Source organism: Centruroides sculpturatus, unplaced genomic scaffold (genome assembly GCF_000671375.1).
Source record: "Centruroides sculpturatus isolate CEXI.00-Female unplaced genomic scaffold, Cexi_2.0 scaffold24, whole genome shotgun sequence".
In the NCBI taxonomy this organism is placed as follows: domain Eukaryota; kingdom Metazoa; phylum Arthropoda; class Arachnida; order Scorpiones; family Buthidae; genus Centruroides; species Centruroides sculpturatus.
In genome coordinates, this window is record NW_019384375.1 from 483,864 (window position 1) to 500,414 (window position 16,551).

Sequence of the window (16,551 nt, forward strand, 5' to 3'; positions counted from 1 at the left end):
ATCGATTTTAATATAATCTTCCAAAATTCGTCAATAATATTTTATTATTTATCATACGATCGATTTTAATCTAAATCAATATTAAACATCGTGAATAATTTCAATTTTTAATACCTATATACTATTTAATGACTTATAATCGATGGGAATTCAATAGGTTAAAGATTTAGAACAATAATAAAATTATGCATAAGAATTTAAAAATTTAAGATGAATTATTATTCTGTATTATTAAACATAAATATATTCATATAAATGATATCATCAAAATGATATAAGCAGTACAATTGAAATTTTTCAAACATTCAATATATAATATGATAAGCACAGAACAAATATTATAAATGTTTTATACAATATATTAAACGCTTAAAAAATAATAAAATATAGACTTGAAGGTGGCTTGTAAGGAAGAATTGTGCTAAAGGAAATTATATAAAGTTAAGAAAAAAGTCTAAGGAAGAGATCTGAATGAGACGAAGTATAGATGCTAATACTAAGACTAAAATCATGAAAAGAGACAAAGAAGGAGAAACGATTAAAGAAATTCTAAAAAAGACATCAATGGAGGAAATATCGAAGAATAGAGATTCAAAAAGAAAAAAAATTCCAGAAGACTGTGTGATAGAGTAAGAGACTAAATAGACACCAAATATATAAGACATTAAGAGGGGATCAAAAGGAGAAACGAGAAGAGACTAAAGAAAGATCTAAAGGAATTTGACTAAGAAGAAACTAAAGAAAGGGAGATTCGGAATAGAGTCGGAAGAAGAGACTAAATAAAACTAGGTAATAAAGTTGAAGAGAAATCAAAGAACGAAGCTACAAGTAAAATCTAAAGAAAGGTAAATAAATTTTTAAAAATAAATATAACAAGATAAAAATAAAAACAACTACTAGATACTAATTAAAAAAAATAAAAGTGAAACATTCAATTTACGTTAAGAATGAATTTAATTTAAAAAAAAATTCAATATTTCATTATTTTAAAAGAAATGTCAACATTATCTTTAATTAAATCTTAACGAAATTCCTTAAAATTTCTAACTGTGGATAGTTTTAATTATCTGCAACATATTTTATATTTTATATCATCCATCAAATTAGCAGAAATAAAGAAAAAAAATGCAAAAAGCATTAATTTAAGATTTTTATAAATCAACATTTCAAACAAAAAATACCACTTAAAAATAAAAAAATTAAATTACATTTTATTATTTATTTATTTACTTTTTTTTGTAATTTTATTGCTTAATGTAGACTGAGTTTGTATAAGTTTTTAACTTGAAACGATTAAAAAAAAAGGAACAATTGTGAATATTTAAAAATATTTTTTTTTTACATTTTTAATGCTATTTGTACAATGTTTTCATTATATTTAACATTTGAAACTACAATTTGAAATATCTTATCCTCATTAAATAATCACTTAAGAAAGCAAAAACTAACTGCATGCAGTTCCAACAATCATTCATTTTTAATTATAAGCGTATAACAACCACTTCAAAATTTTTACTTTTCTTAATTTAAATTTATGATCACAACATGTCATTGAATAAAAGTTTTTATGTTAATAAATTACATATTTTTATATATTCAAATTTTTAATTTGAATATTTAGCTAGAAATAATTTTTGAATATTTTTCATTATTATTCTTGTAAATTAAATAATTATTTATTTGTTTAATTTTCTTTTCTAGTTTGATTCATCTTTAATTTATTTGTATTTATTAAGTACTGTATTAAGAAATCTGTTTATTTAAATTTTGCTGTTATCATGATTAAACATATAAGAAATATTAATAAAGGTACATAATTATGCAAATATATATAAATTATTAAAGTTTATTTTTAAAATAAAACTTTCTCTCTAGTGATTTTAATAAAATTTTCAAACCAGAAGCTTAATTAATAATTAAATCTGTAAAGCAGTTACATACTTAATATTATTCATAAAAAGAATTTTGCTGTTTAAAATTCTAAAAATTAATTAATTTTCCTTAAATATAATTTATAATGTTTATTCTTAATCGAGTTTTCGTCAATTTCTTAACAGTTACCTTCATTTTTTTAATCTTATAAACTTAACAAAATAACATCACTGTCATAGGACAAAATATGTCTGTTCATTTCTTTATACTCTCATATAACAACATAAAATTTTTTCTCCATAAATCTATATTATTGTAAGAGAAAAAATGTTTGTGATTTATACATAAAAACTTATTTAATATTTATGTTATATGAGATGATTTATAATTAATGAAAGTTCATAAATATCTTGTTGCAAACTCTAACAATGTTAGCAATACATTACTAATATATAAGTATTAATTTATCCTTTATTACTGAATAAATCACGACAGATTATAAATATTATCTAGCAATAAAATATAAAATAAATTTTATAAATTAATATTACAATTTATATGTTAATATTTAATGCATATCATTAATTACATTCAATCCATTCGCTTTTAATTGCTCTGATTATTGAGCATGTTGAATTCATTAATTGCATTAATTTGTAGAGATTTAGCTCATTTTTTCCAGAAAATATTAAAACTTTTTATTTTTATAATGTAATTTAAGAGTTTTAAAATAGGAAAACAAGCATATTTTGAATATGATTTACCATAAATTATGTATAACTCGCAGTAAACTTCTTTATGTCTATAAATATATAAAGATTCTATAGTCTTGTTTTACACTAATTCAAGTTTTGTAAAGAAAAGTTTTATAGTTTCCAAACAAATTCTGTTGTCATTTTTTTTTCAATAAATTTGCTAACAAAAACGAAGAAGAGAAACGTCTACAATTTACAGTTTATTTTAAAACATTTTCTAAAATCGCGAGGAGATTAATTCAAATTTTCTATTGAGAAAATTAATGATGTGAAAAAAGTAGCATCAAAAGAAATATTTTGAAAGAAAATGAAACCGTATTTTTCTTATATTCATTTTCTCCTGAGTAAAGCTTCAAGCTTTCTGCTCATTAAGGACTTTCGATTATTCATGCATACAATAAAAACTCCTTGAAAGAAGAAATAATAAAAAAATAAAGTAAAACTATTTAATGAGAAAACGATTATTTAAGCCTTTACATCATAAATAAATTACAAAATATGAAACTAAAATTATTTTTAAAATTAATGTGAAGTATTGTTTTGTACATTTTGATTGATTTATTTTGATTAAACTTTATTAAAATTTTATAAAATGAAATTTAATTTATAAAGAATACGTTAAGAGAATAAATAAATTTTAAAGTTAAGCAATATACTTTCAAGGATTTTAATAAAGTTTGGTATAAAATTTAAAGATAAATTATAGGCCTACCGGAAAAACTGTTTTTTCTTCAATCAAACTATATCTTTCAAACTAAATTTCGTAATTTAAAAAAATGAAATAGAATGATAAAATCTGGATGAAAGCTATTTTAAGAATATGTTAGAAATATAAGAATTGATTGAAAAATTCCCGTCAAATAAATAATAATTCAAAAATGGTTAATGTAAAGGATAAATTTTCAAGAAATAATGAGATTTTCTAGGATAGATATTTATGACCATGTGACATCTATCATAATCGATATATGGAAATGAATTTAAGAAAAGACACATTGAATTATATAATGTTGAAGAGTTGTTGAAGAATATGAGTTCATCCATCAAAGAAAAAAAATTAAGCTTAGCTATGAGAAAATTTCTTGTTTCCAATAATAGTTATACTCTTAAAATTATAGTAATTGAGAACTATTTAAAATATGTTATTTAGCGTTTGATTAATACAAAAAATAACATTCTTTGCCCGCAGAAAGATATTCCATCATAGCAAATGATTGCTAATTACAGATAAATTAAGGTATACTAAAGGCATTGTGCTTAAGAAATATGCATTGATCCAAAAATTACTGAGAGTTTCCATCAGCAGAGAAAAAAACCAACATGAGCATCTTTTAATTACATTTTTTTCTCAACAATTTTAAAATTAATGCTCATTTTTACGGTCACGTATTAATTAAAACCTATTAAATTTTATACATCTTAACATTTTACACTCTTTTATTATCAGATTTTGAAAATATAACGTTCAAAAACTATGATAAATTTCTACGATGTTCAATTACTATAAACAAAGTAATTACTTTTAATTGTATTTATCATTCTTATATTTCAGAAGAAGTGGTATTCGGATCGATATTCTTAAAAAACCAATTATGAAGCGCAGTTGATTTTTATGTTCACATTTAATGGAACGAAGAGTTTTCGTCAAATCGTATTTTTTTTTCTCGAATTCTTAATCATTAAAGCATCTTTCCATGTAATAACAGATCGATACTAATAACATCTACAATCAAGAATACATAATGAGTTAAGTCAACGTTTCTATTTACAATAATTGGATAATGTAATTATGTTATGCGACAAATTTAAAGAATCATCTACTCTATATTGTACGAGAGAGATTTGATATTTGAATTTCCAAAAAAAAATATATATAGAAAAAGTCTATAAAATAGCGATGTTACTGAGTATAATGCTCACATTAAGATTGAATAATACATACCCTATAAAGGACTAAGCAATGCAAATTATAAAAATGGTTACTTGTACATCATTCTATATATAGGGAACCTTATAAAAGGAGGTAACATAAAAGAACTTTTTAATAATTGCTATAATAATTATGCGTAAGGTGATAAAAAATTTCATTCAAGAATATGCAAATTTTTAATTTGAATTAATGGATGTCGTGATTCATTACTTTTTCTACTGTCTGCATCTCACAAAAGACGTTGGTGCTTGCGACCACCAACGTCTTTTATATATATAACCCGACTCTTATAATTTAAAAAAAAACATCAAAAAAGGGATTAATTAAATTTCAAATATTANAGACAAATTTACATTAAAAAAGTGGAGTATATATATTCTAATTTAATTAATATAAAGTTCACTTTGAAAACTATATCGTCTGATGATCGATTTTTTTAAAAACAGTTACATCACTGTCTTGTTTATATTATGCATGTAATTAAGTCAAGTAATCAAAGTTGCAGTGTAATTACCCTTATCCTTCCATAATAGAAGTTTCTACTGCATTTACAATGTAAAATAACCAGGATCGATTTTATTATTAATAAACAAAGCGTTCAATAATTTACATAAAGAATTTCTCGGAAACAACCGTCCTTTCAAAAATCAATAAATTAATCAACTTTTTAACAGTTTGATAGATGATTTAGTAATAAACACTGAGGTAACTTTCAATTATATTTAATTGTTAATTTGTAGAAAAAGTTTGAGTGTAAATTTCACCTAACATTTATTTTCTTTATGTTATTAATAAAAAATAAAAGAAATAAAGCTTAAGTGAAATTTAATTCTTTAATTCGATACTGCATTAATTACTTTAATTATTAAATTGGCAATGAGAAGTTTTATTTATTTTCTTACATAAATATTTGACGTTATTTACTTATAAATTTTAATAATTTTAATTATTTTTATTTTTCAGTTAAACGCGTAAATTCTCGTAAAGTGAAAATAATACAAATCTCAACTTTCATCCATCTTTGAGATGTGATTGCGTTTGACAAGAAAAAATGAGGACAGCGAGAAAACTGCTCTCATATCTATCCAAGCGAAAGTCCTAATGGTTCACTGATCGGTATGATGTGAGAATATCCTCCTTTTATACTAAGACTTTATCATATTCGACTATACACGTCAAATAGAATAGACGTTTGGTCAGGAAATTTAATAAATGTTAGTATATTGACACTAGCGAAGTAAGCTCGGATTAACAGAAAAAAAAAGAAAAGAAAAAAGAAAGAAAGAAAACGAAATGTACTTCCTTATGTTAGAAATTTCAAAGAAAAAGAAGCGAAACAAAACTGCCTTTCACGAAAAAAATATAAAAAAATACAAATACTTTGCAGTTATATTCTCTGGTCTGAGTTATTTACGATTGATTCCGAAAGGGAATTCTACCGTTTTATTCTAACAAAAAAAGGAAAAATGAAACTGGTTATGCTTGATGCTGAAAACATTTGCCATTGTATTCTATACAGATTCTGAAATGGTGCAGTATACTATTTGTAGTTGAACAACTCTCTTGACAATCATGTGATCAAGTTACGAAATTGGATGGAAAATGTCTCTTTTGTGGATCTAACAATTTAAGAAAATTAGAACGCTCTTTCTTTAAACTACAATTTTCTGATAAATATGTAACAGCGGAAGCTTGCCTCGGGATAACAAAATTTACTTCATTGATTTTTTAATAATGCCGTTTTAGATGGAAGAAAGTTTTATGTACCACATACTAATTAAAATAATTGGGTTTCATCTTATACGTGATGAAACTTGCTAAATATACATGGTATAGAATTAATTGTTTTTAATTTGATTTTTGAAATTTATAAGATGTTAGGGTTCAGATTTATAAGAATGTATTAATGCACTTAGTTATCTAATAAATTTGTTGATTGTAAAAAAAATGGTCTAAAAAAAGTAAATCAAATTAAAATAGTTTGGTTACTTGTTTCGAAAACTGTACTTTAAGCAGAAAAAACCTGACGAATCTTAAAATATACAAAATAAATAATACATTGATTATATAGAAGCAATAATTATGATCTGTAGAATTTCACTAAAGGGAAATATCAGTAACTAATTATGAATTATAATATAAAATAGTAATTGTGAAAGCAGCAAAATAGGAAAATTTATGCAGAGATTACTCATTCAATATGAATGATTCAATACTTGTGAACCTAGACGTATATAAATTTTATGTTGTTTCCTATAATTTGATTATTGTGCAGAGACTACCCCAATGATATTTTGTTAACGTGGATGATACTTTTGATTAACGCGATGACGCTAATGATATTTTTTGTAAAGTTGTTTTGAAGAAATTTATTAATATTTTCTTTTTGTTGATTGTGGTACTAGAAAATAAAACTAAGTTCTTCATCTTTCCTGCTTGTTACCTTATATTAAAATAATAATAATGCGTTGTTTGATTTTATCTTCTATGTCACGTTTTATTTAAATATACATTTATAAACAGCTGTAACATAATCAAATTTGTAAGCTATTAGTGTAAAACATGTTAAAAAATGCTATCATTCCAATATCAGGAAATGGAAGCAGCTAAATGTATTAGAAAGCATTAAAATTGTCACTCTCTTCAGCCGAAGTTTATTAATTGCCAAAATAAAACTGCTTCTCTCTTTATTCGTTTTGTAAGATTTTCAAAATTCTAAATGACAGAAAGAAAATCTTTCTTGATTCTCTGTGCTCATCTTTATCGAGCGCTTTCGATACTTGTATAGATTTTTCCATCGACGTGCCACTTCTTTATGTCATTTACTAACTTTTTCTCTTTACTTTCATTAGTTACAGCAATTTACTTGTCTAGAAAGTTACATATGTGAGCTTTTACTTTTATTTCTTATAGTCTTAATATATCAAATTTTAAATCATTATTTTGAGATAGAAATTTATAAAGAGAGTAAGTAATTTTTATAAAAATGAAATTTATTGCAATAAACCCAATAAAAAATAGTGGAAAGAAAAATAAGGACCTTATCGAAATGATTGAAAATTATGACAAATCACATAAATTCCCTCGTAATATGTTAACTTATATGATTTTATTCTTTCTTTGTTTTGATCCATTTAGTTCTTGTTGTTGGCCAATCTCGCAAATCCTCTTTTGCCAATCATGTGTGGAAAAACACCTGCTACCCAACAAAAGTTTTTAACATTGTATTGCACGTAGTATATCGTGAAGGCACTGCAAATTCTATCATTTATTATTCTAAGCATTTTTAATCTAAAATTATATAACAAGAATTCTACAAAACAAAACACTTTCTTTTTTTAAACCCCCAAAATTAAACTCACTAACAAATCGTAAAGTTACATAATTAATATTAATTATAATAAAACTTCATTAAATTTTTAATAATAACGAAGAAAATAAATGTAGAAATTATCTTCAAGGCCATCAAATTACATTTATACAATTTAATTTTAAGTTAAAGATCATTATCTTTTTTCTCTCTCTTCTTATAACGACTCTCGTTATTTTTAATTGATGCTATTAAAGTTTATTTAATCGCAACTTTTGTAAATTGAGATCAACAACAACAAGAAAATGTAAAGATTGCTTAATACAATGGAATATTATAAAAGAGTAAATATATCTCTTAATTATAATAGAAAAAAAGATAATTGTCGAATGAATTTTAATAATTTGTGCGAATTATATTAATAAGTAAGTATAGATATTATCATATATTAATGTTTTATAATATTTAATATATTTTTATTAGTTTTTCCTCCTGTTTTGATAGCTTTAATGACATTCTTCTTAGTTTAAAATATAAAAGAAAAAATTTAGAAGCGTAAAGGAATTCAGAAAGGAGGAAACAGAGATGTGAAAGGAAATCATAAATATTAAACAGATCTATCTACAAAAATACATATCTTTGTACCATCTCTTCTTTCTGACTAATAAGTTTTTGTATATTTTGTTTTTCTGATAATTTTTTGAAAATTTTTGCATTAAATAAAAGTTTTATCCATTTTTTTCTTGTTTCTAAATTACAATTTTTTTTAGAATTTTGTATTTTAAATAATTGTAATTAAATTTACAAAAAATAACGAAACACCTTGGTATAATATGCAATTCAAAGCAGGGATTTATAAGATCCTACTTAGTATGAATATTACTGCAATACAATATTTAATGAATGTTTAGTAGTAGATTCACCTTATAACTATGCAGATACCGCTATTAAATTAGTATGCTGAGAATTTTTATCAACACACAAACCACGAGAAGAAATTTTTAAAAAATAGATTATCATCACGTTACTAGAATTTATTTACTTACCTTCTGTAACTCCTTTTGCTATTGTTATAGAATCATCTGTCTCCCATGCTACTACAGTTACAAAGTCTTTGACGGATGCAGCAATATAGCATTTGAGTAATGCTGTATTTCCTCTTACAACAAAATCGTCATAAGTTCGAATGTCATATGTTACGTGCATTACTGAAAATATATGAACTTATATACATATACACATATTAACTTTTACTACAATGTTTTATAGTCAAATATAAAATAAAAATAGAATTCTGAAACAAAAATTATACTTTTTTTCTTCCCAAGCAACAGTAAGTATCATTACTTTATCAATAAGAATCATTACTTTTCAATAGCATCGCATACATAAAAATTGATTTTAAAGAGTAATATTTCGATAGATTTAAATAGAATTAGTACTAAACTTATATATATTCATAAAAATTTAATATAAATATATATATTTAATTTTATTTATGAAACCAAAGATAAGGACTTTTTATCTTGAAAAATTCCCGAATAATATTTTATTATTTATCTCGCAATCGATTTTAATATAATCTTCCAAAATTCGTCAATAATATTTTATTATTTATCATACGATCGATTTTAATCTAAATCAATATTAAACATCGTGAATAATTTCAATTTTTAATACCTATATACTATTTAATGACTTATAATCGATGGGAATTCAATAGGTTAAAGATTTAGAACAATAATAAAATTATGCATAAGAATTTAAAAATTTAAGATGAATTATTATTCTGTATTATTAAACATAAATATATTCATATAAATGATATCATCAAAATGATATAAGCAGTACAATTGAAATTTTTCAAACATTCAATATATAATATGATAAGCACAGAACAAATATTATAAATGTTTTATACAATATATTAAACGCTTAAAAAATAATAAAATATAGACTTGAAGGTGGCTTGTAAGGAAGAATTGTGCTAAAGGAAATTATATAAAGTTAAGAAAAAAGTCTAAGGAAGAGATCTGAATGAGACGAAGTATAGATGCTAATACTAAGACTAAAATCATGAAAAGAGACAAAGAAGGAGAAACGATTAAAGAAATTCTAAAAAAGACATCAATGGAGGAAATATCGAAGAATAGAGATTCAAAAAGAAAAAAAATTCCAGAAGACTGTGTGATAGAGTAAGAGACTAAATAGACACCAAATATATAAGACATTAAGAGGGGATCAAAAGGAGAAACGAGAAGAGACTAAAGAAAGATCTAAAGGAATTTGACTAAGAAGAAACTAAAGAAAGGGAGATTCGGAATAGAGTCGGAAGAAGAGACTAAATAAAACTAGGTAATAAAGTTGAAGAGAAATCAAAGAACGAAGCTACAAGTAAAATCTAAAGAAAGGTAAATAAATTTTTAAAAATAAATATAACAAGATAAAAATAAAAACAACTACTAGATACTAATTAAAAAAAATAAAAGTGAAACATTCAATTTACGTTAAGAATGAATTTAATTTAAAAAAAAATTCAATATTTCATTATTTTAAAAGAAATGTCAACATTATCTTTAATTAAATCTTAACGAAATTCCTTAAAATTTCTAACTGTGGATAGTTTTAATTATCTGCAACATATTTTATATTTTATATCATCCATCAAATTAGCAGAAATAAAGAAAAAAAATGCAAAAAGCATTAATTTAAGATTTTTATAAATCAACATTTCAAACAAAAAATACCACTTAAAAATAAAAAAATTAAATTACATTTTATTATTTATTTATTTACTTTTTTTTGTAATTTTATTGCTTAATGTAGACTGAGTTTGTATAAGTTTTTAACTTGAAACGATTAAAAAAAAAGGAACAATTGTGAATATTTAAAAATATTTTTTTTTTACATTTTTAATGCTATTTGTACAATGTTTTCATTATATTTAACATTTGAAACTACAATTTGAAATATCTTATCCTCATTAAATAATCACTTAAGAAAGCAAAAACTAACTGCATGCAGTTCCAACAATCATTCATTTTTAATTATAAGCGTATAACAACCACTTCAAAATTTTTACTTTTCTTAATTTAAATTTATGATCACAACATGTCATTGAATAAAAGTTTTTATGTTAATAAATTACATATTTTTATATATTCAAATTTTTAATTTGAATATTTAGCTAGAAATAATTTTTGAATATTTTTCATTATTATTCTTGTAAATTAAATAATTATTTATTTGTTTAATTTTCTTTTCTAGTTTGATTCATCTTTAATTTATTTGTATTTATTAAGTACTGTATTAAGAAATCTGTTTATTTAAATTTTGCTGTTATCATGATTAAACATATAAGAAATATTAATAAAGGTACATAATTATGCAAATATATATAAATTATTAAAGTTTATTTTTAAAATAAAACTTTCTCTCTAGTGATTTTAATAAAATTTTCAAACCAGAAGCTTAATTAATAATTAAATCTGTAAAGCAGTTACATACTTAATATTATTCATAAAAAGAATTTTGCTGTTTAAAATTCTAAAAATTAATTAATTTTCCTTAAATATAATTTATAATGTTTATTCTTAATCGAGTTTTCGTCAATTTCTTAACAGTTACCTTCATTTTTTTAATCTTATAAACTTAACAAAATAACATCACTGTCATAGGACAAAATATGTCTGTTCATTTCTTTATACTCTCATATAACAACATAAAATTTTTTCTCCATAAATCTATATTATTGTAAGAGAAAAAATGTTTGTGATTTATACATAAAAACTTATTTAATATTTATGTTATATGAGATGATTTATAATTAATGAAAGTTCATAAATATCTTGTTGCAAACTCTAACAATGTTAGCAATACATTACTAATATATAAGTATTAATTTATCCTTTATTACTGAATAAATCACGACAGATTATAAATATTATCTAGCAATAAAATATAAAATAAATTTTATAAATTAATATTACAATTTATATGTTAATATTTAATGCATATCATTAATTACATTCAATCCATTCGCTTTTAATTGCTCTGATTATTGAGCATGTTGAATTCATTAATTGCATTAATTTGTAGAGATTTAGCTCATTTTTTCCAGAAAATATTAAAACTTTTTATTTTTATAATGTAANTAGAAATCCATTTTATTTAATGTTCAAAATTGATTTTTTTTTTCTTTTCATTTTGTATTGAAACTTTGCTAAATTATGACGGTAATTTACTTTCCTCTTTTTCTATATTTCTTCTTCGGTTTTATCTATATTTTTCCCCCTTTTTATTTTTGCTTTTCTCTGAAAATATTAAGTAAAATCTTTAATTTTTTTTAAAGGTAAATATTGTTAAAAATCATTTTATACAATATTTCAATTAAAAATTTAATATCTCAATTGAATTTTTAAATCAATATAAAAAATTGATTTTTTAGTTTTTTTTGCCGTGATGAATTTCATCGTATCTTATCTTCTATTTTACAACAACTTTATTATTTTTTAATATATTATTATTACTCATTTTTATAATTATATTTTCAAAATTTTATCGCTTTTAAAGCCTAAAAGGTTCTAAATTATTCATAATTATGAAACTTAGAAGGATTACTAGTAAATTTAATACGATTAGGTAAAGTGGGTGGAGTATGTAGACAATGAATAAAAGGTAAAAATTCAGTTTTAAAAGATGCTGTCAGCAACACACCTGCTTTCTCATTAGATTACGCAGGTCTAATGCCAGAAATTATCAGCTTGAGAAAAAATTTGAGTAAAATATGATTTATTAATTATTTTAATTAAAAGTATTTTTAGTCTAGATAAAGAATTTCTAAAGAATTTTGAAGCTTTTGTAAGACGTTCTATAGTATCTTACACAAAAAGAAAATTAGTTTTACGTATTACAATGGCACTAAAACTATTCATTCTACCCAGAGTGTAAAGTATCTCGAGTACTATATAGATTAATGTTATGAGAAAATTCAAGAGTGGCTGAATAAAAACGTAAAATATTAGCATTCCGAAAAGTGAAATTGTAAAAACAGTTTTACAACTTTTGAGTAAATTTACTAATTAATATATTTAATTATAAAATCAAAAAATGGGAAGTGATTTAAGAAGACATTTATCAAATGTTCTAACTTATACAGTTACTTCTCTAATTAACCTGATAAATTTAATCACATGTGAAAGTTATTTTAGGATATCAANCTAATAATATTACTCTCAGTAACTTGGAATTTTTAAGATAATTAACTTTAATAATATCCAGCTCGTTCTGAGAAGTAATTTTACTAAAAGTGCTTTTACCAGTCTTTAATTAAGCAGATGTAGACTTTGATGTTACTTCTGATTTAATGTAAAGCAATATAAGATGTTTAAAATTGTGATACAAATTGTACCATTATAATACAAGCACTTATAATCGATGGGAATTCAATAGGTTAAAGATTTAGAACAATAATAAAATTATGCATAAGAATTTAAAAATTTAAGATGAATTATTATTCTGTATTATTAAACATAAATATATTCATATAAATGATATCATCAAAATGATATAAGCAGTACAATTGAAATTTTTCAAACATTCAATATATAATATGATAAGCACAGAACAAATATTATAAATGTTTTATACAATATATTAAACGCTTAAAAAATAATAAAATATAGACTGGAAGGTGGCTTGTAAGGAAGAATTGTGCTAAAGGAAATTATATAAAGTTAAGAAAAAAGTCTAAGGAAGAGATCTGAATGAGACGAAGTATAGATGCTAATACTAAGACTAAAATCATGAAAAGAGACAAAGAAGGAGAAACGATTAAAGAAATTCTAAAAAAGACATCAATGGAGGAAATATCGAAGAATAGAGATTCAAAAAGAAAAAAAATTCCAGAAGACTGTGTGATAGAGTAAGAGACTAAATAGACACCAAATATATAAGACATTAAGAGGGGATCAAAAGGAGAAACGAGAAGAGACTAAAGAAAGATCTAAAGGAATTTGACTAAGAAGAAACTAAAGAAAGGGAGATTCGGAATAGAGTCGGAAGAAGAGACTAAATAAAACTAGGTAATAAAGTTGAAGAGAAATCAAAGAACGAAGCTACAAGTAAAATCTAAAGAAAGGTAAATAAATTTTTAAAAATAAATATAACAAGATAAAAATAAAAACAACTACTAGATACTAATTAAAAAAAATAAAAGTGAAACATTCAATTTACGTTAAGAATGAATTTAATTTAAAAAAAAATTCAATATTTCATTATTTTAAAAGAAATGTCAACATTATCTTTAATTAAATCTTAACGAAATTCCTTAAAATTTCTAACTGTGGATAGTTTTAATTATCTGCAACATATTTTATATTTTATATCATCCATCAAATTAGCAGAAATAAAGAAAAAAAATGCAAAAAGCATTAATTTAAGATTTTTATAAATCAACATTTCAAACAAAAAATACCACTTAAAAATAAAAAAATTAAATTACATTTTATTATTTATTTATTTACTTTTTTTTGTAATTTTATTGCTTAATGTAGACTGAGTTTGTATAAGTTTTTAACTTGAAACGATTAAAAAAAAAGGAACAATTGTGAATATTTAAAAATATTTTTTTTTTACATTTTTAATGCTATTTGTACAATGTTTTCATTATATTTAACATTTGAAACTACAATTTGAAATATCTTATCCTCATTAAATAATCACTTAAGAAAGCAAAAACTAACTGCATGCAGTTCCAACAATCATTCATTTTTAATTATAAGCGTATAACAACCACTTCAAAATTTTTACTTTTCTTAATTTAAATTTATGATCACAACATGTCATTGAATAAAAGTTTTTATGTTAATAAATTACATATTTTTATATATTCAAATTTTTAATTTGAATATTTAGCTAGAAATAATTTTTGAATATTTTTCATTATTATTCTTGTAAATTAAATAATTATTTATTTGTTTAATTTTCTTTTCTAGTTTGATTCATCTTTAATTTATTTGTATTTATTAAGTACTGTATTAAGAAATCTGTTTATTTAAATTTTGCTGTTATCATGATTAAACATATAAGAAATATTAATAAAGGTACATAATTATGCAAATATATATAAATTATTAAAGTTTATTTTTAAAATAAAACTTTCTCTCTAGTGATTTTAATAAAATTTTCAAACCAGAAGCTTAATTAATAATTAAATCTGTAAAGCAGTTACATACTTAATATTATTCATAAAAAGAATTTTGCTGTTTAAAATTCTAAAAATTAATTAATTTTCCTTAAATATAATTTATAATGTTTATTCTTAATCGAGTTTTCGTCAATTTCTTAACAGTTACCTTCATTTTTTTAATCTTATAAACTTAACAAAATAACATCACTGTCATAGGACAAAATATGTCTGTTCATTTCTTTATACTCTCATATAACAACATAAAATTTTTTCTCCATAAATCTATATTATTGTAAGAGAAAAAATGTTTGTGATTTATACATAAAAACTTATTTAATATTTATGTTATATGAGATGATTTATAATTAATGAAAGTTCATAAATATCTTGTTGCAAACTCTAACAATGTTAGCAATACATTACTAATATATAAGTATTAATTTATCNCAATGTTTTCATTATATTTAACATTTGAAACTACAATTTGAAATATCTTATCCTCATTAAATAATCACTTAAGAAAGCAAAAACTAACTGCATGCAGTTCCAACAATCATTCATTTTTAATTATAAGCGTATAACAACCACTTCAAAATTTTTACTTTTCTTAATTTAAATTTATGATCACAACATGTCATTGAATAAAAGTTTTTATGTTAATAAATTACATATTTTTATATATTCAAATTTTTAATTTGAAAATTACAATTTTTTTTAGAATTTTGTATTTTAAATAATTGTAATTAAATTTACAAAAAATAACGAAACACCTTGGTATAATATGCAATTCAAAGCAGGGATTTATAAGATCCTACTTAGTATGAATATTACTGCAATACAATATTTAATGAATGTTTAGTAGTAGATTCACCTTATAACTATGCAGATACCGCTATTAAATTAGTATGCTGAGAATTTTTATCAACACACAAACCACGAGAAGAAATTTTTAAAAAATAGATTATCATCACGTTACTAGAATTTATTTACTTACCTTCTGTAACTCCTTTTGCTATTGTTATAGAATCATCTGTCTCCCATGCTACTACAGTTACAAAGTCTTTGACGGATGCAGCAATATAGCATTTGAGTAATGCTGTATTTCCTCTTACAACAAAATCGTCATAAGTTCGAATGTCATATGTTACGTGCATTACTGAAAATATATGAACTTATATACATATACACATATTAACTTTTACTACAATGTTTTATAGTCAAATATAAAATAAAAATAGAATTCTGAAACAAAAATTATACTTTTTTTCTTCCCAAGCAACAGTAAGTATCATTACTTTATCAATAAGAATCATTACTTTTCAATAGCATCGCATACATAAAAATTGATTTTAAAGAGTAATATTTCGATAGATTTAAATAGAATTAGTACTAAACTTATATATATTCATAAAAATTTAATATAAATATATATATTTAATTTTATTTATGAAACCAAAGATAAGGACTTTTTATCTTGAAAAATTCCCGAATAATA

General features: G+C 22.5%; 1 protein-coding gene across 1 annotated transcript in view; it reads right to left on the minus strand.

Moving 5' to 3' along the window:
- Positions 1 to 16,551, minus strand: part of LOC111616681 (Down syndrome cell adhesion molecule homolog) — a 191,291-nt gene that overhangs the window by 163,861 nt on the left and 10,879 nt on the right. Inside the window, exon 3 of the mRNA XM_023358064.1 lies at positions 16,051 to 16,212. Coding sequence (XP_023213832.1) covers positions 16,051 to 16,212 — 162 coding nt within the window. The remainder of the gene's footprint in view (positions 1 to 16,050; positions 16,213 to 16,551) is intronic.